This window comes from Triturus cristatus, chromosome 3_2, assembly GCF_964204655.1.
Source record: "Triturus cristatus chromosome 3_2, aTriCri1.1, whole genome shotgun sequence".
Taxonomy (NCBI): Eukaryota; Metazoa; Chordata; class Amphibia; order Caudata; family Salamandridae; genus Triturus; species Triturus cristatus.
In genome coordinates, this window is record NC_140584.1 from 1046297301 (window position 1) to 1046322087 (window position 24787).

A 24787-nucleotide genomic window follows, 5' to 3' on the forward strand; every position below is an offset into this window, starting at 1 on the left:
CTCCATTCATCTGGAGAAAAATCAGATTCTGGACGATTTTCAGTTTGGCTTTCGTCCTGCTCACGGGACTGAAACAGCTGTCCTGACAGCTCTGGAGGACCTTCGTATGCGGGCAGACAGGGGCCAGGCAGTAGCCTTGATCCTGTTGGACCTGTCTGCCGCTTTCGATACGGTCAACCATGGGGTCCTGTTGGAGCGACTCCGGACGGCTGGGGTAGACGGCACTGCCCTACTTTGGTTCCACTCCTTCCTACGGGACAGGAGACAGGCGGTGTCTCTCCCCCCTTATCAATCTATCTTCTCTTCTGTCCCCCACGGGGTGCCCCAGGGCTCCTCCATCAGCCCCATTCTCTTTAACGTGTACCTTAGACCTCTGATCACGTTGATAAAGGCGCACAGGTTAAAAACAATCAACTATGCGGATGACACCCAGCTCATCCTCTCTTGGGAGGGAGAAGACTCTACCCCCCTTGCAGCCTTTCACGACTGCTTAAGGGAGACGGCTGGGTGGCTACACAATAACTCGCTGCAATTTAATTCCTCCAAAACGGAGGTTCTGTATTGTGCAGGAAGTCGCATTCCTCGGCAATTCCCCTGCGACTTTTGGCCCCCGGAAACAGCAGATAAACCTCGGCCAGTTACATCGGTTCGCAACCTTGGGGCCACACTGAATGATAAAATGAACACTGAAACCCAAGTTGCTAAAACGGTGGGAATGTGCACAGCTATCCTGCGCTCCCTGCGCAAAATTATGCCACTGCTACCCGCACAAGCTCGGGAGCAGATAGTCAGGTGCACCATCCTCAGTCGCCTGGACTATTGCAACGCGCTGTTACTTGAGTCCCCAGTTGCCCTGTTTGACCGACTTCAAAGAGTTCAGTCGGCTGCAGCCAAATTAGTTCTGGGTTGGACTAGGAGATCTTCAGCCTCAGCGGCCCTAGCTGAACTACACTGGCTTCCGCTCAAACAACGTGTGGCCTTCAAGTCCCTCTGCCTTGTTTTTAAAGCGCTCCATGGAGCTGGACCTAAACCTCTGCAGGCCATGTTCACATGGTATACCCCTTCCAGAGCTCTACGCTCAGCCTCAGCCCGTCTGGTGATTGTTCCTAAATATAACAAAGTCAGGACGGGGGGCAGATCTTTCAGAGTCGCAGCGGCTAAACTGTGGAACAGTCTGCCTCCTGATATCCGTCAAATCTCACAGCTCCTCCCTTTCAGGAAACGCATCAAGACGTGGTTATTCCCTTAGAAACAACCCCTTCTTCCTGCTCCTCGCTATCTGTTCCCCTGAGTTAAGAGTATTCACCAGCGCCAGGAAACCTGCAAGGTGTCAGCCGCGCTTTATAAATGTTTAAAATAAATAAATAAATAAATAAATAAATAAATAAATAAATAAATAAATAACATACAGTTTTATTTAGTTAATGTGTTTAATGCTTGTCACAGGTTCATGCTGACCTGATTCAGTTTGGATATCTTCCATCATTACTAACTGGTCCACCAACATGGGGAAGTGTACCTACTATGAAATCTCTCTGCAGAGTACCATGCATACTGTCTTGTTTTGCAAACATTTCCTTGAGGCTAGAAAAAAATATGTTAAACCCCTGTTAAGACAATTGGGCTTTGTGCAATGTGGACCAGCTTTTTTGTGTTTGCAAATGTTACCTACCATTTATATATGTACTGTATTGGCTCTATTCTTATGGGCCGTTGTCAACCTTAGGCAGCAGCTATAGTGAAACCTAGAAATGCACTCAGTGTGCCTCTGATGATCGCACTTGCACTTGTATTTATGTATTGTAGTTTTATAAGCTTTTCTAACTTGTTCAAATTTTATATTGTTTTTAACTTTTTATGGAAATTCTAATGCAGCTTTTATGATCCATTTGTGAATTCGAATAAAGCTTATTTTGATTGATTGATTGACTGATATTACTGTGAGACTCCCACCATAACGATGGGTAAGATTAAAGCATGTGAATTTATGAAAGATTCAATACCGGAGAAACACTGCTTATGTTACATTGCACATTATAGAAACTCATCTACTCTCTTGAAACCCTCCTAACATTATAGAAATAATGTTACTGTGAGATCTACCACAAAGTGAAGGGGAATAAATTGAGCACACCAATAAAGCCAAAGGCATTGTCATTTTGAAGTGGTTAGTGATCTGGCTTCAGAAGATCCCCCACCATCTGAAAAGTGTCTTTGCCTGTGCTGGTATAGTCGTATACCTTGGGTTTACCTGGAGGTGGAGAGGTTGTCATATTGACTGGTATTTATTGTGTTGAAGTTACCTGATTACAGAGGTCAGCTGAATACTAGCTCTTGAATTGCTAAAAACTATTATGTTCTATACTATAAAGACAGAAATATCAGCCTTGTTTAACTGTCATCTTTTATATTTTTCATGTTTTGATGTGACCATCATAAGGCAAAGGTTGGGTAGGAAAAATGTCCTCTAGATCAACCATTTCCGGAGTGCTTGAGCCACCTATATTAAGGGACTGAAATCAGAAGTGGAAATGAGGATACATTGTTTTTCTCTTTCGGAAGAGAAATGTCCCTTGTACTGTGTACTGTTGTGTACCCCTGCCTTGAATGCCAGACTGTGCATGTCTGGTATCCTGTTTTTAGGTCTCGCCTACGCAGCGTGCATGCGCAGCATAGGAGGGGACCTCTTGGAATCGATTAGCTTTTTGGGCCAAAAACGTGCACGCTTTGCATTGCGTTCAATGGCAACATGTGCATGTTTGGCGATTCCCTTGCGGGAGCGAGCTTTGGCAACATCTGTTTGTAATTAACTTGCAAACAGATGGTGTCCCTGCTCGCTCCCGCAAGGGAAACGCTTTGTGGGTCTGTTTTTTTTTTTGCACTCCCGTGCCAGCTTTATTTTGGAAATAAACTTGCGTTCTACTTGAGAACTTAGTTAATTTCTGCAGATCTTTTTTGCCACACTGCAAACACGGGTCACATTTTTGGCTCCGTTTATAAAATGCCTAATTATAGTACGCTGATATAAGGTTATTTTTTGACGTCTTTAGATAAGGCGCGCGGAAACAGCTTTCTGTTGTCCTTGCTGCTCAAGCAATCCTTTGCAAAGGATTGCTTGAGCCGGCAGATGAAGGAAGTTATCCCGCTCCGCCGTTCTGTCGAGGGGCCTTAAGAGCTTTCTAATCGCCTCACTGTCAGGCTGCTTCCTCTGATGTTTACTCTCGTCTCGCTTGAAGTTCTCTCCGCCCCCTTTCCTCCACTTGCTACCTCAGAGCGGAACCTCCCCTCCTGGCTCCGGGACATGGGCTGTGCTCTCCGGGCACCCTACTCCTCGCAGAGGAGCTCTCAAGAGATCGCGCTGGTGCCAGAGTGCTACTAGCCTTAATGGAAATCTGGAGATTTCACGGCAGGCTGGTGGCTCCCAGGGGCAAGTAGGGCTGGGGCAGGTACAGTTGGTTGACAGCCAGAGCCTGACGTGTGACTGACTCTGCTTCAGCTCCCTCTGCCTGCCAGATGTTATGAAATATTACTAAACCCCCATAGCTCGCCTTCGTCGTCTCCCAGCACTGCTGTGCCCCCTCGCCCCCCTTTAACAAGCAAGAGGGATACAAGCGAAGCCTGAGCCCTTGCGTCATCAACGGGGACACCTTAATGAGGCCAGGAGCAGTGCATTCTGGGGTGTTTTGACTGCTTTGCTCGACACCATTCATTTTAGGGGAATTTCTGTGGATTTGTTTAGCAAGCATCCTTGTCTGTTATTGGGACTGAACCACAATTTCCCTGTGGATTATTTTTTGGGATTTTATAATGAGATGATCTGGGCTTCTTCCACTCTGTCGTTTAATACTCAGTGGCGGCTACAGTAAATAAACAAGCATTGGCATAGCCAATAGGTCTCGCCTTTGGGACCTTTTAAGTGTTTAGCCATACAACAGTTGATGTTGTTGCACCAAGGATATTGTGCTGACCTATTGGCTATGCCAATGCTTGTTTTACTTTGCCCCAAGCATCACACTGATCAAGTGTATGCACATAGATCTAAGCCAAGTACGTACGTCGCTACGAGGGGCAGAGCTATCAGTGTGTGGCGAGAGAACCGCGAGCTGCAAGCCGCGGCTCGGCAGCTGTTTTGTTCGTTTTCTTGCTCCCGCTTGTCCCCAGCTTGGATTGTCTGGCCTCCTGCCTTGACTCCCTCGGCCCGCGGCTGTGACTCCCCTGGCTCTGCCTGCAGGCTGAGACAACGACAAAGGCAACGGCATGGAGGTAAGGCCGGGAGGCCGGGCGGCCCTGCAGTGGGACCAGCAGAGTAGCACAAGTGGTTAACCCATAACTCCCCGCGGGAGCAGCCCAGCTGGGTGTGGTTTGCAAGTCAGTGCCCCCTCCACCCCTCGTTAGGCCCCAGCCCTGGCCTGCACTCACCTCATCGCTCACCTTCATCCCGCTCCCCAATCTCGATAACCTCGCCTCGACTGCCCTTTGCGAAGACCACCACTCTGCTTGCCTCCAGTCCTTCCAGTCTCCCTGGCCCCTCCAGACAGGCCCCCTGGGAGGCAGGAGAACAGCTGACTGTGGCCTCCCACGGCAGGATGCTTCAATAAACGTGGTTGCAGTGGGGGGCTGCACACCACTGAGCCTTGCACTGCTCTGTTCAGGCCGTTTACCACAGGACTAACAGGAAATCCGGACCTAAAAAGGTTAGTTCTGGCAAAGAGCCTCACGTCACACTGAGAGAAGACTAAGATGAGATCTGGCAGAGTCAGGCGGACTCAAAAACAGCTCCAGAAGCTGAGCAAGACGAAGAAAGGCACAAAAAGACAAAATACAAATTAACCTGCAAAAGCTGTAGATCAGGCCAAAACTCTAAAGAGTCCTTTAATTTCACCAATCCTGACAATGTTTAGGAACTCAGAAAATAATGGGACTAAGAAAATAAGCTCCAGTTTCTCCTTCCTCAAAGATCCCGGGGGTACAATATTCTCTATGCCTAGAGAGGTACCAGGCCTTCTGACGCCCCTGGCTCCTCAGAGGTTGGCTTATAATGCTACCATAAAAAAGAAGCTAAACGATCTTATAAACAAAGTAAGGGTCCCAAACAGCCCAAACTGCCAGGCAACTTGTTCAAACTTGGGCCTGGTAGATACAGACCAGGGAACCCCAAAGGAAGAAACCAACCTGACGTGCAATAACAATGGAATTCCACCTACACATTAAGGAACCTTACTCAGAGGAAACAATAGAGGGCCTAGCAAATGACATTGACGTCACGCGCGAGAACAGGATTGCAGTTGAGCACCTTCTTCAACTTGGAAAAGAAGGGAGCAACGGAGGAGAAAATATAAACGCGATAGATCAGCCATCAAACCAACGTCCAGGCCAAAAAAGGTGGATATCGGACTATGGTTACCCCCAACTTTTTTGCCTAGTGTCTAGCTGGTTTTTCGACTTAGTTGGCCTGAGATCCTGCCATTCAGGGTCTCAGGCTGTCTGCTCTCTCTTTAAAATGGACTCCATGTACCCTAGGTACATACCCAATTGGTAAGGATCACCTTATTGGACCCTGTACAGTGTACCCTAGGTACCCAGGGCATAGGTGTACACTAGGCCTCCCAGGGGCGGCAGCATGCATTATGCCACCCCTGGTATGGCCTCCCAATCAGACACAACTGGCTGATCACTCAGCTGGGGCAAGGTCGTGTAATCACCCCTTGCTTAAGGTGTAGTATTCCTATACCTACCTTATATATAGACACATGTGTACCTATCAGCCACCCCTATGGCAGGCCTTAACAATCCTGGAGGCAGAGTGCTTGGTAACATGTGAGATGGTGCTCTAGCATGAGCTGAACCTGTCTGCAGCTTTCGGAACCATGTCCTTATAGCTGTTCTATGATATAGCCTACCATATACTCTTAAAGTACCTTATAATCTTAAACGGTTATGGTAACTATGGTTTGGCTTTATCAAAACATGTCGTGTAAGGTGTCTAATACTTTGGAATAATACCCCCATACCATTTCTGGTGATGAGGATATTATTCCTCCCTTCTAGAGGGAGGGACATGTTAAAATCCTACTTTGCTGTTTAACTCTCACCAAAGCCTCAGCATCACAAAATGGATGCTGCTGCCATAGACACGAGTCTGACCTCCTGCTGCTGGGAGCCCTCCCAGCCAGGGAGGCCTGGACAATAGGTTTCCTGCTTGGGGAGGTGCTAGCACCTCCCCAGACAGACTTTAGTGTATTGGGGCAGGGAGGCCTGAAAGGAATGAGACATGCCTGGGGCACACAAGGTGCTCCATGCATAGTCCAGTTCAAACCGGTGCTGGGGCACTCCAGCCCCAGCTCTGGCGCGAAACTAGACAAAGGAAAGGGGGTGTAGCCACTCCCCTTCCTGGTCCCACCCATAGGAGGGACCTTGCAGGTAGCCCAGCCCACTAGCCCAGTATATTAGTAGCTAGTTGGGCCCTGCTAAATTAGATTATCCTGAACCTGCAACTTGAACAGAAACGCTGGACCTTCGACATTCGACGAAAGAAGAAGACTGAAGAATCTCCCTTGTGGCCAAGGAGTGGCTACCCTGTGCAAACAGGCACCATCAAGAGACTTACCCTTTGCTTTGCTGAAGTTCTACGAGGGACCGACTGCAGAGCCTGACCAGAGCCTTGACTTCCAGACTTCTCCGACCCTGATCCACATCCACAGCCGAGCTGAGATCCATGGAGGCGACGAGAGACGTGGGACCGGCTACCTGAGAAAAGTGGCGAGTATCTTCCAGCGCAGCTTCTGAGGCACCCTCGAAGTTGTGCACCAGGGATTGAGAAGCCCCAACCCCAAGCATCATCTGCACCGAAGATCAGCCCCCCACACTCCACGAGTCCTGCGTGGGGCCCTTCTGCATTTTCCTGCTTGCCGCGTCTGTCCGGTTGCTTGCCCGTTGGCTAGCGGCCTTTGCGACGACACACCTTGATTTTCCACTGCTGGTTTGGCTCCTCCAGACTGGCTCCTGCTCCTCTGCAAAAGCGAAGCACCCCAGAAGCAAGTCCTCCATTCTTCGTGGGTTCCGCTTGCCAAGGCTTGGTGACTCCTAGTTCGACTTCGACGCCGCCGACAGCAAGAGCCTTCGTGGGACAGCTCGCCTCCTGGTCCTGGTCCTGGTCGTCCTCGACGTCTCCTGGTACCCGTGGCTGCTGCGACAAGCTTCACCTCTTCGCCTGCAATCTCCCGACATCGCCTGGTTCCTTCCTGGTTCCACGTGGTAACTGGCTAGTGACCCAGACTCTGTCCCTTCTGCTTGCAGGTATCCTTCCTTCTTGATCCCGGCCTTGGGATCCACCGGACACTCTGTACTGACTGCCTGTCAGCAACTTTCCTTCAGGCATCCATAGACGTCCACGACGAAACCCGACGCAAGTTCACACCTATGCACCCGCAGCCCGTGGCTAGGTAACTTGGGTCCTCCGGTGCTCACAAGGGTATTGACTATCCTAGGGTCTAGTTTCAGAGTCTCGACTTTCTAGCTATACCAGAAGTGTCCTAAAACTGCTTATTTCTGAACTGTACTATTTCTATCGATTATACGCATTACGCGTGAGTGTTTCCACTCTGCACCTGAATCCCATGGGCCTCCCACTTCCTAACCTTGGGTAGTATAGTGTAGCCCCAGCGATTCCCTAGGCCTAGGCCTATCTTATTTCCGTGACAGTGGTCCTTATACCACTTACTTAGTATATGGTTTGCGTGGCCCCTAGGGCCTAACTGTATTACTTACCTGTGTGACTTAATGTATGCTTGAATAAGACTGTGTTGTACTTACCTCGAATCTCATAAAGAGTGCTGAGGGTTTGACTAGAATAAATACACTTTATTTTATATATATATCTGTTGTGGGGTCCTTTCATTTGGTATTCAAGGGATTATATATGGTATAACAGCTGGCTTCACATGCCATTCAGAGTTTAGCCTAAGACTGCTCTTGTCCATGCTACCACTAGGATAGCTGGTCTATAAGGTTGACTTTACAACCAATCACCATAAGGGTTGTTTGGACTGATACAAGGTGTACACTAGAATTAGTGACATCATATATCAGGCCAACTTCTCACATACTCCACCCCAGGGCCTACAATACAACACAAAACAATACAAGGGACTACGACTGTAGCACAGGTTCATCAGACAAATCTAGATGAAGAAGATGGCCCCGAAAACTCATGGCTGAGATCAATAAGCCTCACATTTAATAAGGAGCCATCACAAGTCACAGATTTAAAAGCGGGAAACGGTGGGGACGCCTACATCTCCCTGACCCAAAGTAAAGGGGAAACAAAAGGCTTAAACACCAAGCAATTAAAGGTGCCCTCTCCCCACATACATTACTAAAGTAAAAGTCTGAAATCAGCCAACAAATCTGGGACTAAAATTTTCGCCATCACGAGATGCTACACCTAGTGACATAACTAGCTACCTGGAGCATTTTAAAACACTACGACAGACACTCCAATCATCCACAAAGGCTCTCAACCTGCAATCCGACAAACTTGACATTCAAATTGAATTAATGAATATCACAGCGCTGCACATTGAAGGGATAAACACGAAACTGGACAATCTTAATATTTTAATCTAAATATTCAGTACAGCAAAAGTGCTGCACCTGCAGCCCGATAATTGACAAATTGAGCCTCTCCCGACTCTACTGGAACAAATAATTGCTCTTAAAAAGCTAAGTATAACTCCTATCAAACACACAGTCGTTGAAAATGGAATACAAACGGCAATTCCTCAACAGGTAGAAACAAAAGAAGACCACAAGATAACAAAAAATGCCATCCGAGCTTAAAAAATCTCCAGAAATGAAGGCAGCACCTGCAGAGACCATGCAAGGATACTCAGCAAAAGCAAAATCGGGAAAAGATAACCCAACAAAGCAAACAAGAAAACAAAAAAAGAAAGGAAAGCAAGAAATAAAATAACATCCCAAGTCGACAAGCAAGCTATTAATATACCCATTATTTAGCTCATCAGGGAGACTAAAGCAAAAACAGACCTTACAAGGAAGTCCACAGGCATGGCTGACACATCGTCTGGGAACCAAAAGGAATGGGTCTCAGATATGGATGATAAATATCAAGAGGGAGAGAGAGGAACTGAGGTAGCTAGTTCCCTTCTCCTAAGTTTAGTTAATGATCAAGAAGAGGTAGCTATACTGGTGATGCTCATGTAGTGTGTGTCAGAAAAACATATTCGTTTTTCAGAAAAGCATATTAGTTTTTATGAAGGCCCTCACCCACCAACCTAGTTGATGGCATGCTTCATCATCGGGCCCCACCCGGTGTGCTGCTATGACTGTTTACAGCGGAACGGATGGTGTTTAGTGAGTGTGCAGTGGTGGTGTTAAGAGTGAGGTTTAAAAACTGTCCTGAGGGTCCCCGTGTCCCGAGGGTCATTTATTCGTGGGCCCTTGGCAGTATTAAAAGTAAGGCTAGTGGATGTGGTTGGAGAGACTTATGGTCTCCCACATCCGGTGTGGTCAACTAGTTTCAGCCAGGCTTCCTGTTAAATCTGGCTTTCTTCAGGACCTGTGTGTGAAGTGTGATTTAAAAGGAGCTACAAATATTGTATATGTGTTCCTATGTGAAGCACTCGCTAAGGTGCTATACCTGTAAGAGGAGAATTTCCTCCTGGTTTGTACTTTCTGATTCTTGAAAGCAAGCTCCATGAGTCCCAGGAGGGGGTCCGAGTATGAATTGCACTTTGGTGCTTTCTCGTGACCCGCTTCTTCACCTGTTGCGGCCATACAGGGGCTCCGTGGCACCCAAATTGAAACAGGTACCCAAGATAAGGTTCAAATGTTGACACCACCTCCTGCACTTAAGATTCCATCCCCCAAAGCCAGCACAGTACGAGTTCACCTGGCTGCTATATCAAGATACAGACGATCGCCACATACTTCATCTTTATGGTCATCAAGAGTCATAAAGCAATTTATGAAAGGACTGTTTAGAGCTTTTCCACCCATCAAAGTTCCACCTCCGGAATGGCAGCTTAATGTGGTGTTGTCTCAGTTGCTAAAACAACCATTCGAGCCCATTCACAAGGCAGAATTGAAGTACTTGACCTGGAAAGTCGCCTTCCTGCTAGCACTTACTTCGACAAGAAGGGTTAGTGAAATACAGGCCTTTAGCATATCCCATCCTTTCTTGCCCTTCACGGATCAAATGATCATTTTGAGGACGAACCCTAAGTTCATCCCTAAAGTTCCTACGTAATTCCATTTGAATGAGCCAGTCATTTTAAGGACTTTCTTTCCTAACTCATCCACGCCTGCGGAAAGAGCGCTACACACTCTAGACCTAAAGAGATGTCTCAAATTTTATTTGCAAAGAACTAAAGACATAAGTGAATCAAATCAATTGTTCATAGCTTATAGTCAAAGCTGTCAAGGCACGGCAGTCTCTAAAGCTACCATAGCCAGTTGGATAGCAAGTGCAATTCAATTTTGCCATGACAAGGCTGGCAAAACATTATCAAGGACTGTGAGACCGCACTCCACTAGAGCAATTTCAACATCAACTGCTCTATTTGCCGGAGTGCCACTTGAAAGAATCTGCAGAGCTGCGACGTGGAAAACAACGCCAACGTTTGCGCAGCATTACTGCCTGGAATCATCAGAACGTGCTGACGCATCAGTGGGACAGGCAGTGTTGAGGAACCTATTTTCTTAAGGTAAGCCTCTTTCAGGAGAGGTTTTATTAGTTGATGTCTTGGATGCAGTTTATATCTCTTAAATGTATCTATGCATATTTGTTTTCCTACTTTGCTTATTAATACTGCACATATTCTAGGCACGGTTTCAAGTTCTAATCTTTGGATTGATATTGCATGTAAGAGTATTATGGCACTACCCACTGTCCGCAAGGGTGCTTTTTCTCTGACGAACATACATACGTCTAGATTTTATGCATTGTCATGCCTATGTTTACATGTATGTGTGTATATATATATTCACTGAAAAAACCATAGGTTTCACACATGTTATAGTTAGCTGTACATTTCACTCGTAAAAAACCAATGAAATTCCCCCGTTATAGTTAGTGCAGGCAACTATAACTCACGCGACCGCAATCCTCTGCTGATGCTAATACTGTATTTAGACACTTATTTGCCCATGTCTTCTTCCATTAAATTTTAGCTATACATATATTACAAATATTTTTTTTTCATAAAGACACATATGTCATCAGCAGAAGATTGCGGTCGCGTGAGTTATAGTTGCCTGCACTAACTATAACGGGGGAATTTCATTGGTTTTTTACGAGTGAAATGTACAGCTAACTATAACATGTGTGAAACCTATGGTTTTTTCAGTGAATTTGCAAGGTTTTTTAAATGCTAATTCCTAACTATAACGTGTGTGAAACCTATGGTTTTTTCAGTGAATTTGTACGGTTTTTTAAATGCTAAGTTACTTTACGCCATTCGTGGCGTGCGCGCCCAGTTAACGCAGTTCGTTCCGTGTGCGCACGGTGCGCTTCGCGCACTGTGCGCGCACAGTGAGCACGCGGTGCGCTTCGCGCACAGCGCGCCCACTTTACGCAGTTAGTGCCGTGCACGCGCGGTGGTCGCACCGCGTGCCCACGTTATGCGGGCTGGGCCATGTACGCGCGATGCGCTTCGCGCACCGTGCGCACATGGGGGACATATTATGCGCATCTTTGTGAAATTTATTCTTTGTTAATTTCTTAGCTCTAATAAGCAATGCACAAATGGTGCCCTTCGGGCACCATTTGCACAAGGGGTGGGGAGAGTCTGGATAATTTTTTTTAAAACAAAATTTTACCGTACGCGTACGGTAAGCGTAATCGGCGATTTTCCGAAAAAAAAAAAATTTTTTTTTTGGCCTTGGGGGTTGTTTGGGGACCCCTATATCAATGCTGGGTGGTTAGGATCTCAAGAAACTGCCTCTTTAGACATTTTTTGGCTTCGTTTTTGCTGCCCAACTCAGAGAGCGAGAGAGAAAATGGCGGCTGCCGCTTCCTGGTTTCGACCGATTCGAATGTTTACTAAGATCTAAGAGCCAATCAAAATCGCGCTCGCGCACGCCACCGTACGCGTACGGTAAGCTTACGGTAAGCGCACCGTAAGCTGCCACAGATATATATATTGATTTAAAGGCTATTTTCTCAGAATCTACTGAACAGATTTACACCAAACCTACAAAAGGCACTTCCTTGACCTGAGGACTACCTCTCTGCCAAATTTCAAGTAATTCTGTTCAGCCGTTCGGGCTGTAGCTGTGTCTAAAGGTCCTATGGAAAAATGCATGGGAAAAACGCGTTTTGGGACCCCCCTTTTATCTCAGCCCCCGCTTGACGAATCCCCCCGAGACTTTCAGGGTAGGAGCGGAGCGTAGCGCCCCACCTATTTTGAAAAATTCGCGAGGATTCGTCGACCGGCGCCAAAGTTATTCAAAATAGAATGTTGCGGATTTCCTATGGAAACGTGGTCCTAACTATAACTACCTACTGGCGACCGCCAGTAGGTAATATATATATATATATATATATATACTGCTTACTATTCTGATTTAGGTATGTGAATCTATTAAAGATACCCCAATACTGGATAAACTCAGCTCATCTACTGGCCGTGGAATTCTGCCAGAAAGGGAAAGAAATTAACAATGAACAAACACTTACCACATGGCAAACAGCGGAAGTCGCCCAGCTCATCATGAGCCACAACCAGCAATTTGAATCGTGGGGTATAAAACTATCTAAGCCCACCTTACTACGCTACCGCTTATCGAAAATCCGTCCCATGAGGCAAACTATGGGCCAGGACAATCAAAAGGAAATTTGCCGGTGTACTCAGTCGTGCAGAAAGCGAAAGGAAGAAGCTCACCAACTGCATCACGGAACGGGGCTCTTAAAGATTAAAGGTGGAAACAGAAGTTGCTAATGCTCAATGGAGCTGGCTTCCAGCTATTATGACTAAAGTGAAGGTTAAGTCACCATCTGACAGACAGCCTACCAATTCCAATAACGGAAATCGCCACACCTTTCGTGGAATATAGCTGGCGCGATAAAATGGCTGGAAGAAGGTAGTCCCCCTAAAGCCTGGGCAACATGAGACATAACTGCCCTTCAAGAGACATGGGCACTGGAAGACTTGCCACTTGCAGGTTTCACACATTTTAACATTCCAGCTGAGAAACACAGGAAATACGGCCACCCGAAAGGCGGCCTGGCAGTTTACGTGTCCACAGCGCTCAAGATTAAATCAGAACAGATAGCCCATTTCAGATCAAATGTGCAATTGATCAAGCTCACGCTGCAAGCCATCAAGAAACCAAAAATAGTATTATTGATCAACACTTACGCACATCCTAAGCCTCAAAATAAAAAGCTCACAACACCTTGTTAATAGCTACAATTGCGGACATAAGAAACACCAACCCTTCCCGGGACATAGTGCTAACAGGAGACTTCAACTCCAACCTAATCTACACCCCCGGATGAAGATGAGATATTAGCTGCTGATAATACATGCTGGAATATACAACCTCAATATCCAATAAAAACAACATTTCCTGACCACACAGGACGACACTTGGTAAAATCATTAGAATATCTAGGTTTAAGAGTTATAAACGACAGGACAGCGGAAGACACTCTGCCCAAACACACCTTTTTTGGCGGGATGCCCCGATCCAGACTCGACTACACGTCAATCTTATTACCATTGATGCCTTTTCTCCTTCAATTTGTAATTGAATTTACCACCAGGAGTGACCACTCATATCAACACACCTACTTCAATTTAAATTTAAGCAAACACCAGATTAACCAGGCAACAGAGGGAAGCATCCATTCAATAGATCTAAAGCGACTAAAATGGTCGAATGATACCATCGAGGTAATTCAAGACAAACTACAAGGGCTCACAACAGCAGGTAAAATCGAGAGCCCAACAGAGACTCGAGCCTGGGTAAATTTCATAGGGAAATTAACAACACTAATGACCGGGAAACCAAACTAGGCACCTAGATAGATAGACAACAGGGCCCCAACAAGAGATGTCCTCTCACTGAAACGTGATCTAAAAAAAGCTGTCAGGAAACTTAAACAAATGGACCAGGACTATACAGGATTGGAGATTGTACGCAATCAGAGGAAATTGTACAAAAAGAAGCAATGGGAGCATAAAAGAAGATGTGACAACGATTCTGGACGAAACTATTACACAACGCCAAAAAACGAATTCACCTACATTCTGGGAAACAATCAATAACTAGAACAGACCCTTTAATTCTCTAACCTCAAATATACAAGAACACGTGTAGGCAATGTTTTTGATAAAAAGATTCACCAATTCTGCAACTCTTGGAAACCCTGCTGGTGAGCTACAAGAACATGTAGATCACCAAGATCCAGAGGTGGCAAAAGAAAGTGTCAACTATCCCATACAAGAAAAATACAGCATTTGTCTTACTGTGTTGTCAGTGGAAGGAACAACAAAGATTCACGACAAAGTAGGCACCTGTTTCCTAAAGGCAAAATCAGATAAGCCCGTCTACGAAGCCAAAGATGTAATAAGAATAATAAGGAAAGGTAGAGGGAACAGAACACCACGACCCAATGGCATTCCTCAAGCAACCTTCAAAAATGATCCTTCCTTCTAGAGTAACAGCCTAACTATTCTATTCCATGAAACTTAGCAAATAAATCAAATTCCACCAAGCTGGCAAGGCTCAATAATCGCACCGATCAACAAAGGAGGGGACAGAACATGTCCAGCAAATTATAGGCTAATTAAGTTATTGGACGTAGAAGCAAAGTATTTCGCCTCTCTGATCCTGGGTGACCTAACTGACTGGTCTAACAAGCTTAACTTGATCCCTGTCAATCAGACAGGTTTCAGAAAAAGGGATCAGGACGATCACGAATAGTCTAACTCTTTCACTTATAGTTGACAAGTATAAGCGGAGAAAACAACAACTGCACCTCTGCTTTATAGACCGAAAGGCTGCATTCGACTGTGTGGACCGTCACCTCTTATGGAAAAAGCTGCAAGCTTGGAATATTCCTGAGAAAACATTAAGAGGAATACTTCTTCTTTACTCCTAAACATTGATGAGAGCAAAGCTGGGAGATGGCTCAATACTATCCAGAAAGGTGACCACAAACAAAGGTTTAAAACAAGGATGCGTGCTGGCTCCGCACCTTATTAATTTGTTTATTTCAGACCAGACCAAACTCTCACCCACCGCAACTGGGAACGCTTTCTTTATCGCATCTCTCATATGCAGACGACGTGGTCCTAATGAGCCTAACCAAGACCGGCCTTCGTAGATCACTCATGGGCATGACGGAATATATAATAAACTAGAAATCAACACGTCAAAAAGCAAAACAATGCTTATCAGTACCCATCCGCCAAACAGAACCTATGGCTGGGGGGCTATCTGCTAGAGGAAGTAACAAAGTACAAATACTTGGGGTTTTAGATGGACAACAGACTAAACCGTTGAGAGGAGAAAACCTATACACTACAGAGATCCAATGCATTAACGTTTGCCTTCAGGACCTTGGCAAGAAAACTGAAGGATCCATCATACAAACCTATGCTTTCAACAATAACATATGGCAGTATAGTACTTCATGACAAAGACTCCGACCTATTGAACAAAATACAAGTCTCAACATACAAAAAGGTCTATCAGATACACCAGTCTGCATCCCCAGAACATGCGCGACTCGAATTTGGCTTAATAAATGAGACAATAGGGAGTATGTACACAACTATCAAGCTTTGGTACCGCCTGAAACAGAATATAGCTAACTCTACACTGAACAAAGCTCTCTGGGCGCAATTAGACAACGACAAAAAATCACCATACCACAATTACCTCCAAAAAGCACTAACAACAACTTGCACGGGCGAGCTTTGGAACAGGAATCTGACTTATCTAACCTTCAAACAAGTTATAAATAAAACTGCAAAACTTCATTCCTTGCTAATCGAAAAAAGCACCTTCAGCGAGAGATCGCATGCTTGGATGGTGATTAAAAACTATAAGATCCTTGCACCAGCACCATACCTAAGTATTACATTTTCAGCATACCGGAAAAGACAACTGATGGCTCTTCGCCTTGGAAAATTACCATTGATCGCAGACCAGCCAGCTTAGATCCACAAAGGGCCGACACTATGCTGACTCTGCGGCAGTAACAAAGAGGCATTTATTCATCTAATTTGTACATGTCCCAAACTTTGCACAGCGCCAGTCACTTTTTTAAGAAAAGCGTTTAACATCAGAAGAATAAGGACATGCAGAGCGGCTATAATAGCAGGGCTGGACCCGTCTGATCCCCAAATGAACTAATAAAAAGTTTTGACTGCCACTCTCTCGCACTACAAACGGAAGCTCTCGCTATAAAGCAGGCCAAGAAATCTATGATATGTTAAGAAATGTTATTATTCATGATATTTAAGTGGAGAACGCCAGTAACCTTATTTCTAGGTTAGAAATGCCACCCTTATTTGAGCTGCAGAATGGTGTTGTCTTGGGACCTAGTAAGTGTTAATTGTATGTCACACATTCCACTAAAATATTAACTGAGTATGTAAAGCTTTTAGGTTTTAAAATGATGAAAGTTTAGTGATGACTTTCATTCATGTGATAAATTGTTAAAGTTGTAATTAACTACACAATAAACATCCATTATCATTATCATTGATCTAAGCCTGTCCTTTGACATAAGTGAAGTCCAGGACCAGGCCTGTGACCTCAAAAGACAAAGCGTCCACATATTGTACAGACAGTGCACTACTGTCCCTGACATGGGTTTAGTATATACAGCTGTGGTGGCAGTGTACTGTGTTTTGCGAATCCATAGTTGTGAATAGACCTTTCTATCATTGCCACAGGAGTGGATGCCTACTTATAAACTTGTGTAAAGTTCCACATGATGCATGCACAGTGTGTGTGTGAACCAGAGTCATGGTTGCCTGTGGAATCCATTTTGTATGCCCCTGGAATGGCTTCTTGCGTAAGATGGAGATGAGCTTGCTTGCCCAGACAGAGGAAGTGTACTGCTGACATTCCTGAAGCTGTAGGGAGGAGGCCTAGACAGTGAAGTGAGGAGAGTGGTGTCAAGATTCCTTTAGATATTCGTTTAATCTTCTGCTGAGCAGGGAGCAACAGCTTTGTCTGCTTGAAAGCAATGCCATTTAGGGTTGTTGAGCTGGAGGGCATACTCTGTGCAATGTAAATGGGGGCAGTGGGTGAGGTTAGCCTTTTATGTTTTCACAGTTTAGCTGAGGACAGCCCTGTGCAGAAAGCTTACACCTCTTTGGGCCTCCGTTATGGTTACTCTAGGTTCGAGACTATGCTGCTGTGAGAAGCATTACTATAAACAAAGGTTGTGTTTAGAGAACAGCCTGGAAAGGACAATTGAAAGGAGAATCACCTCAAACCAGTTCTTATTGTGCAGACAGTGGTTATTTCTCTTATCTGCTTTTACTGTATAAAAGTAGGAAACAGTGACCCACTTGTTGTTCCAAGTTCTCTATGACCAAAGAAGGAAGTACTCTGCAGAGTAACTCAGTGGACTGCTATGCAAGCTTGTGTCTCTCTAAAAAGCCACATATCAGAGCTGATGGGACATTTTCATAGTCTACCCCTTGCTGAAGAGATGTTCACCAGCACTGAAGCGCCTACAAGCCAGCCTTCCTGCTGAGAGCAGAAAAGAGCCTACCATCCCTGCAGGAGGAGTGACAGTCCAAGAGGAGTGAGGTGCAGTCTAATACTGTCTGCAGAACAGGAAGAATGCAAAAAATATTATCCAATAAAAAGATGGAAAGTCAACAAACACAGCAAAACATTTTTCCGGGTTATTGAAAAGTGAAAGGTATACTAGAGGCTAAAAAACAGTATATCTTGAAATCTAAAAGCAAAATTAAATCTCACCTTGTGAAATATTCTTGTCTCCATCATGTACAGCCAATGCTACAAATAAAGAAAATGAAGAAGGTAAAATCAAGTGCCTGACAGATATCATAAGCTTCCTTAATTCAGATAACCAGGGCATGAAACATGCAACAACAACAAAAACAAAATACAATCGGCAACAAAGAACAAGTACAAATGGCATGAAGACACTGAAGGTATGCACAGTTCATATAAAAATGAAATGCACCTAGGAGCTTTAAAAACACCACATTAATTATAAAAAATATACTGAAACAGAAAGTTATATAATTACACAGCTTTAATTGTTCAGAGAAAGTCATAGGTTTATTTGTTTAAATAACGTCTGTTCGTTAAAATTCACATGAATGCTATGCAGAATCAAAATTGTTTAGTTATAGCTGTTCTTTAACGTACAAGTTACTTCTTGTGTAACGATATATCTGTAAGAGACATTAGTTAGTGATAGATTCCTTACCTTAGAAAAATCCCCAGGCGTCAGACTGGATCCGGAAAGTTTTGCTAGTAGTACCCCTGCGCATCAGTAGGTGGCGTCGTGCGGCTCTGCGTCCATCGCTGGCGTCGTAAGCGCCGAGATGACGTCACGGAGACTACTTAGGCGCCACCCATGCGCGCTGACATCAGTTCTGTACACGACTTTCCGCGACAGAAACGCAGAGCCATGCAAGAAACTGACCACTGGTGCCAAGAAACTAGGGCCCTGAAAGGGATGACCTTAACCCTAGAAATCAGGTCACAGAACGGGGAGGATGGGTGGGGCAGTAAGGAATCTATCACTAACTAATGTCTTACAGATATATCGTTACGCAAGTAGTAACTTGTGCATCTGAAAGAGACACGTTAGTGATAGATTCCTTACCTTAGAATAAATACCCCAGCAATACCAACCCCGGTGGTGGGTCTGCGAACAAGATTACACCAGAAAGTCACGAAGAACAGAACGGCCAAAGAAGCAGTCTCTCCGGACTTGACTGTCAAGGCAGTAATGTTTGGTAAACGTGTGCAGCGAGGCCCACGTAGCTGCCTGACAAATGTCCTGCAAGGGGACGCCGCGTTCCAAGACAGTAGTGGCTGCCGTTGCCCTGGTAGAATGGGCCTGCAGCCCCACAGGAGGCTCATTCTTAGCCAACGAGTAACAGGCCTTGATCCACAGAACGACCCCCTGAGAGATGGTCCATTTGTGCACAGCCCGACCTCTTTTGGCGCCAACAAAGAGCAGGTCATCCACCCGGAACTGTCGGGTGCACTGAAGGTAGAACGACAGTGTATGTTTTGGGTCCTTTGAGCCTCTCTTCTTCTTTCGAAGGATGCGGAGGCGGAAAGAAGGTGGGCAAAGTGATAGTCTGCCCAATGTGGAAGGGCATGAATACCTTTGGCAGGAAAGAAGGATAGGTCCTTAAAACCACCTTGTCCGGATGAAACAGAAAAGAAAGGAGGTTTGAAAGCTCACTCACTCGTCTGGCAGAGGTGACAGCTACCAGGAAGGCTGTCTTGAGAGTGAGAAGACGCAAAGGACAGGTATGAAGGGGCTCGAAGGGAGCGCACATCAGATATGTCAAGACAAGATTTAAGTCCCATTGAGGCATTATGAACGGCACGGGAGGAAACGTGTGCTTAATGCCTTTGAGGAAATGGCTAACAACCGGGGACTTAAAAAGAGAAGGCTGATCTGGAATCTGTAAAAAGGCGTAGATGGCCGAAAGATAACCTTTGACAGTGCCCAGAGCAGAGCCCAGCTGGGCAAAAGAAAGAAGGAACAGAAGGACCTCAGAGACAGGGGCAGAAAGGGGATCAACAGCCTTAGCTGCGCACCGCAGGTAACGCCTGTAGGAGAGTAGGGTCTGCTTTCTATGTTCACTCCCACTTTTTGCTTTTGCTTTACTGGTTTTCGACTTAGATGTGGCTGTGGGCCTGCTAATCAGACCCACAGCCCTGCTGTTCTCTCTCTACATTAATACTGTGTACTTTAGGTGCATAACCCATTTGGATAGGATCACCTTATTGGCCCCTGTACAGTGTACCTTAGGTACCCAGGGCATAGGTGTACCCTAGGCCTACCAGGGGCTGCAGCATGTATTATGCCACCCCTGGCCTGGCCTTCCATTATGACACAACTGGCTGATCACTCAGCTGGGGCAAGGTCGTGTAATCACCCCTTGCTTAGGTGTAGTATTCCTATACCTATCTTAGATATAGACACATGTGTACCTATCAGCCACTCCTATGGCAGGCCTTAAGAATCCTGGAGGCAGAGTGCTTGGTAACATGTGAGATGGTGCTCTAGCATGAGCTGAGCCTGTCTGCAGTTTTCGGAACCATGTCCTTATAGCTGTTCTATGATATCGCCTACCATATACTCTTAAAGTGCCTTATAATCCTAAACGGTTATGGTAACTATGGTTTGGCTGTATCAAAACATGTCGTGTAAGGTGTCTAACACTTTGGAATAATACCCCCATCCCATTTCTGGGGATGAGGATATTATCCCTCCCTTCTAGAGGGTGAAGACATGTTGAAACCTACTTACCCGGTTAAAGTTAACCAGAGCCCCAGCATCACAAAATGGATGCTGCTGCCACGACACAAGTCTGACCTCCTGCTGCTGGGAGTGATCCCGGCACGGGAGGCTTGGACAATAGGTTTCCTGCCTTGGGAGGTGCGAGCACCACCCCAGACAGGCCTTAGTGTATTGGGGCAGGGAGGGATGAATGAAACGAGACACTGCCTGGGGCACACAAGGTGTCCCATGCATAGTCAAGTTCAAACCGGTGCTGGGGCACACCAGCCCCAGTCCTGGCGCTAAACTGGACAAAGGGAAGGGGGTGTAACCACCCCCCTCCCGGGTCATCCATAAGGCGTGACCTAGCAGGCAACTCAGCCCCCCAGATTAGTATAAGAGTGGTAGCTGGCCCCCAGGAGATTAGATTATCCTGAACCTGCAACTTGAACAGAAACTCTGGACCTTCGACATTCGACGAAAGAAGAAGACTTAAGAATCTCCCTTGTGGCCAAGGAGTGGCTAGCCTGTGCAAACAGGCACCATCAAGAGACTTACCCTTTACTTTGCTGAAGTTCTACGAGGGACCGACTGCAGAGCCTGACCAGAGCCTTGACTTCCAGACTTCTCCGACCCTGATCCACATCCACAGCCGAGCTGAGATCCGTGGAGGTGACGAGAGACGTGGGACCGGCTACCTGGGAAAAGTGGCAAGTATCTTCCAGCGCAGCTGTTGAGGCACCCTCGAAGTTGTGCACCGGGGATTGAGAAGCCCCAACCCCAAGCACCATCTGCACCGAAGATCAGCCCCCCACACTCCCCGAGTCCTGCGTGGGGCCCTTCTGCATTTTCCTGCTTGCAGCGTCTGTCCGGTTGCTTGTCCGTTGGCTAGCGGCCTTTGCGACGACACACCTTTAAATCTTCACTGCTGGTTTGGCTCCTCCAGACTGGCTCCCGCTTCTTTGCAAAAGAGAAGCACCCCAGACCTTCCTGGTCTGCACCAGAAGCAAGTCCTCCGTTCTTCGTGGGTTCCGCTTGCCAAGGCTTGGTGAGTCCTAGTTCAACTTCGACGCCGCCAACAGCAAGAGCCTTCGTGGGACAGCTCGCCTCCTGGTCCTGGTCATCCTCGACGTCTCCTGGTACCCGTGGCTGCTGCAACAAGCTTCACCCTTCACCTGCAATCTTCACGACATCGCCTGGTTCCTTCCTGGTTCCACGTGGTCACTGGCTAGTGACCTTGACTCTGTCCCTTCTGCTTGCAGGTACCCTTCTTTCTTGATCCCGGCCTTGGGATCCCCCGGACACTCTGCACTGACTGCCTGTCAGCAACTTTCCTTCATGCATCCATAGAAGTCCACGACGAAACCCGACGCAAGTTCACACCTATGCATCCGCAGCCCGTGGGCTAGGTAACTTGGGTACTTCGGTGCTCACAAGGGTAGTGACTATCCTAGGGTCTAGTTTCCAAGTCTCGACTTTCTAGCTACTCCAGAAGTGTCCTAAAACTGCTTATTTCAGAACTGTACTATTTCTATCGATTATACGCATTACGCGTGAGTGTTTCCACTCTGCATCTGAATCCCGTGGGCCTCCCACTTCCTAACTGTTGGTAGTGTAGTGTAGCCCCAGCGATTCCCTAGGCCTATTCTATTTCCGTGACAGTGGTCCTTATACCACTTCTTTAGTATATGGTTTGCGTGGCCCTTAGGGCCTAACTGTATTACTTACCTGTGTGACTTAATGTATGCTTGAATAAGACTGTGTTGTACTTACCTCGAATCTCATAAAGAGTGCTGAGGGTTTGACTAGAATAAATACACTTTATTTTATATATATATATATCTGTTGTGGTGTCCTTTCATTTGGTATTCAAGGGATTATATATGGTATCACAGCTGGCTTCACATGCCATTCAGAGTTTAGCCTAAGACTCCTCTTGTCCATGATACCACTAGGATAGCTGGTCTATAAGGTTGACTTTACAACCAATCACCATAAGGGTTGTTTGGACTGATATAAGGTGTACACTAGAACTAGTGACATCATACATCAGGCCAACTTCTCACATTGGTGAGCAGCGGTTGGGATCTGAGCTTGCTGTTGTAATACCATTGTAATCTTGAGATACTAAATTGAAAGATCACACAGATATTGTTTAGGTACATATAACATAGATTATAATACTTAAGTCCTACTGGACTTAGTTGTTGCAGGTTGAAGGGATTAACACACCCTGACTACAACTACTAGAGAGGTTTAGTAGAAACAACTAGTGTAGGTAGGTGCACACACCACACCCTCACTAGATCATGTCTCTGGGAGGAGATCAAGGAGATTCTCTCTCAGGAGGGGCAGGTCTGAGAAAGATCCCCTCTAGATATGATACCCTAACTTTTCAGGAGATGAGACAATTGTGTACCTCCAGAAAGTTAAAACAGGGTGCAAACCCTACCCTCCTTCAGCTAGTGCAGATCCTAGAGGAATATGATGCTCTTAGGGCCTCACAGGCTGGTACCCTAGGTACAGGGGAGGGTCTACCCGCTACAGATGAGTCAGATGGGACTTCAGATGAGGAGGTAGACAGCCAGGGCCAAGTAGGAAGACTTAGCCAGGCTAACCTAAGCTTACATGGGAGTTTGCATGGGGTCCCCCCATACAGACCCCCAAGTGGGCTTAACCAGAGAAGCAGGAGAGACAGATCCCCTTCAAGGGAATCCATCCACTCCCATGTCTCTAGCATCTCTAATGCCTCTTCTCACAGGGGAATGACTTCCCCCCAGAGAAAGGAGCATGAAGCCAGAATGAGGGAAGCTAATCTAAGGATTGAGAGGGAAGAACTTGCCCTTGCCAAGGAGAAGCTTGCTCTGGCTAGAGAGCAAAAGTTAAGTGGGTTAGAACCCACTGGTGGCAGCAATATCCCTAAGGATAGAGACAGGCACTATGATAATAGAAACCTGAGCAAGATTGTCCCTCCCTACAAGTGTGGAGATGACATCCACAAATGGATAACTGCTTTGGAGAGGGCTTGCAAAGTACAGCAGGTACCCCAAAGACAGTGCGCAGCTATCTTGTGGCTCTCCTTCTCTGAGAAAGGTAGAGACAAGCTCCTCACAGTTAGTGATGAGGATGCAGATAATTACACTGTCCTGAAGAGTGCTCTAATTGATGGGTTTGGCCTAACCACTGAACAATACAGGTTGTTGTTCAGGGATACCCAGAAGACCCAGACTGACTTTGTAGATTGTGCCACTAAGGCTCTGGAAGGCTGGCTAGTGGGAAGTAAGGTTAAGGACTATACAGGATTGTATGATTTGATCATGAGAGAACAAATACTTAACAACTGTCAAACCCAGCTACTGCATCAACACCTGATTGATTCTGATCTGACTTCTCCCCAAGAATTGGGAAAGAAGGCAGATAGATGGGTCAGGACTAGAGTTAAGCAGAAAAACCAGAACCAGGGAAGTGATCAGAAAAAGGCAGACCAGAAGGGTAATGATCAGAAACAAAAAGACCAGAAGTCTTCACCAGGCCCCCAAAAGGCTCAGGGGGAGGGTGGTCCCAAAAAGGATAAAAAGAAAGATGGCCAAAAGAAACCATGGTGCAACTATTGTAAGTCCAACTCACATTGGTTTAGTGAGTGCACCAAAAAGGATAAGCCCCCAGCCACCATTGCCCCTAAGGCAACTGTACCCCCTAGTTCAGCTGTAAGTGGTGGTTCCCAGCAAAAGGGTGTAGTAGGGTTAACCCTGGGAACTGAGGAGGATTCTGGTCTAGTCAGGATACCTACTCAGGCTGTTCTGATCTGTGATGGGGACATAGCTTTGTCCTCTACTGTAGGCCCCAGTAACCTGGGCAAGTATAGACAGACTCCTTTAATCAATCATAGGATGGCTCAGGCCTACAGGGACAATGGGGCTGGTGTCACAATGGTGACACCTCCCTTTGTGGACCCTGGACAGATCATACTAGGTGAGAACTACCTAGTGACCAACGCTAGCAATGCCACTACCTCCCATAGTGTGGCAATTGTTAACTTCTCCTGGGGAGGGGTAACTGGCCTCAAGAAAGTTGTTGCTAGTTCAGACCTTCCTGTGGAGTGTTTACTGGGCAATGATCTTGAAACTTCAGTTTGGTCTGAAGTGGAGTATAGGACCCATGCCGAAATGCTAGGGATAGATGCACATGTCCTTGCTGTGACCAGGTCACAGGCCAAAAAGTGCACCACTGAACAAGTGCTGGATCCTGGAACTATGGACCAGTCACAAACCAAGAGAAAGAGCAGTAGGGTAAAGG

General features: G+C 46.2%; 1 protein-coding gene across 4 annotated transcripts in view; it reads right to left on the minus strand.

Annotated features, from left to right (window-relative positions):
- TSPOAP1 (TSPO associated protein 1) overlaps positions 1 to 24787 on the minus strand; it is a 3327443-nt gene that overhangs the window by 673310 nt on the left and 2629346 nt on the right. For all 4 annotated transcript variants that reach the window (XM_085649739.1, XM_085649737.1, XM_085649736.1 and 1 more), the window contains one exon: positions 17974 to 18012. In XM_085649739.1, coding sequence (XP_085505865.1) covers positions 17974 to 18012 — 39 coding nt within the window. The remainder of the gene's footprint in view (positions 1 to 17973; positions 18013 to 24787) is intronic.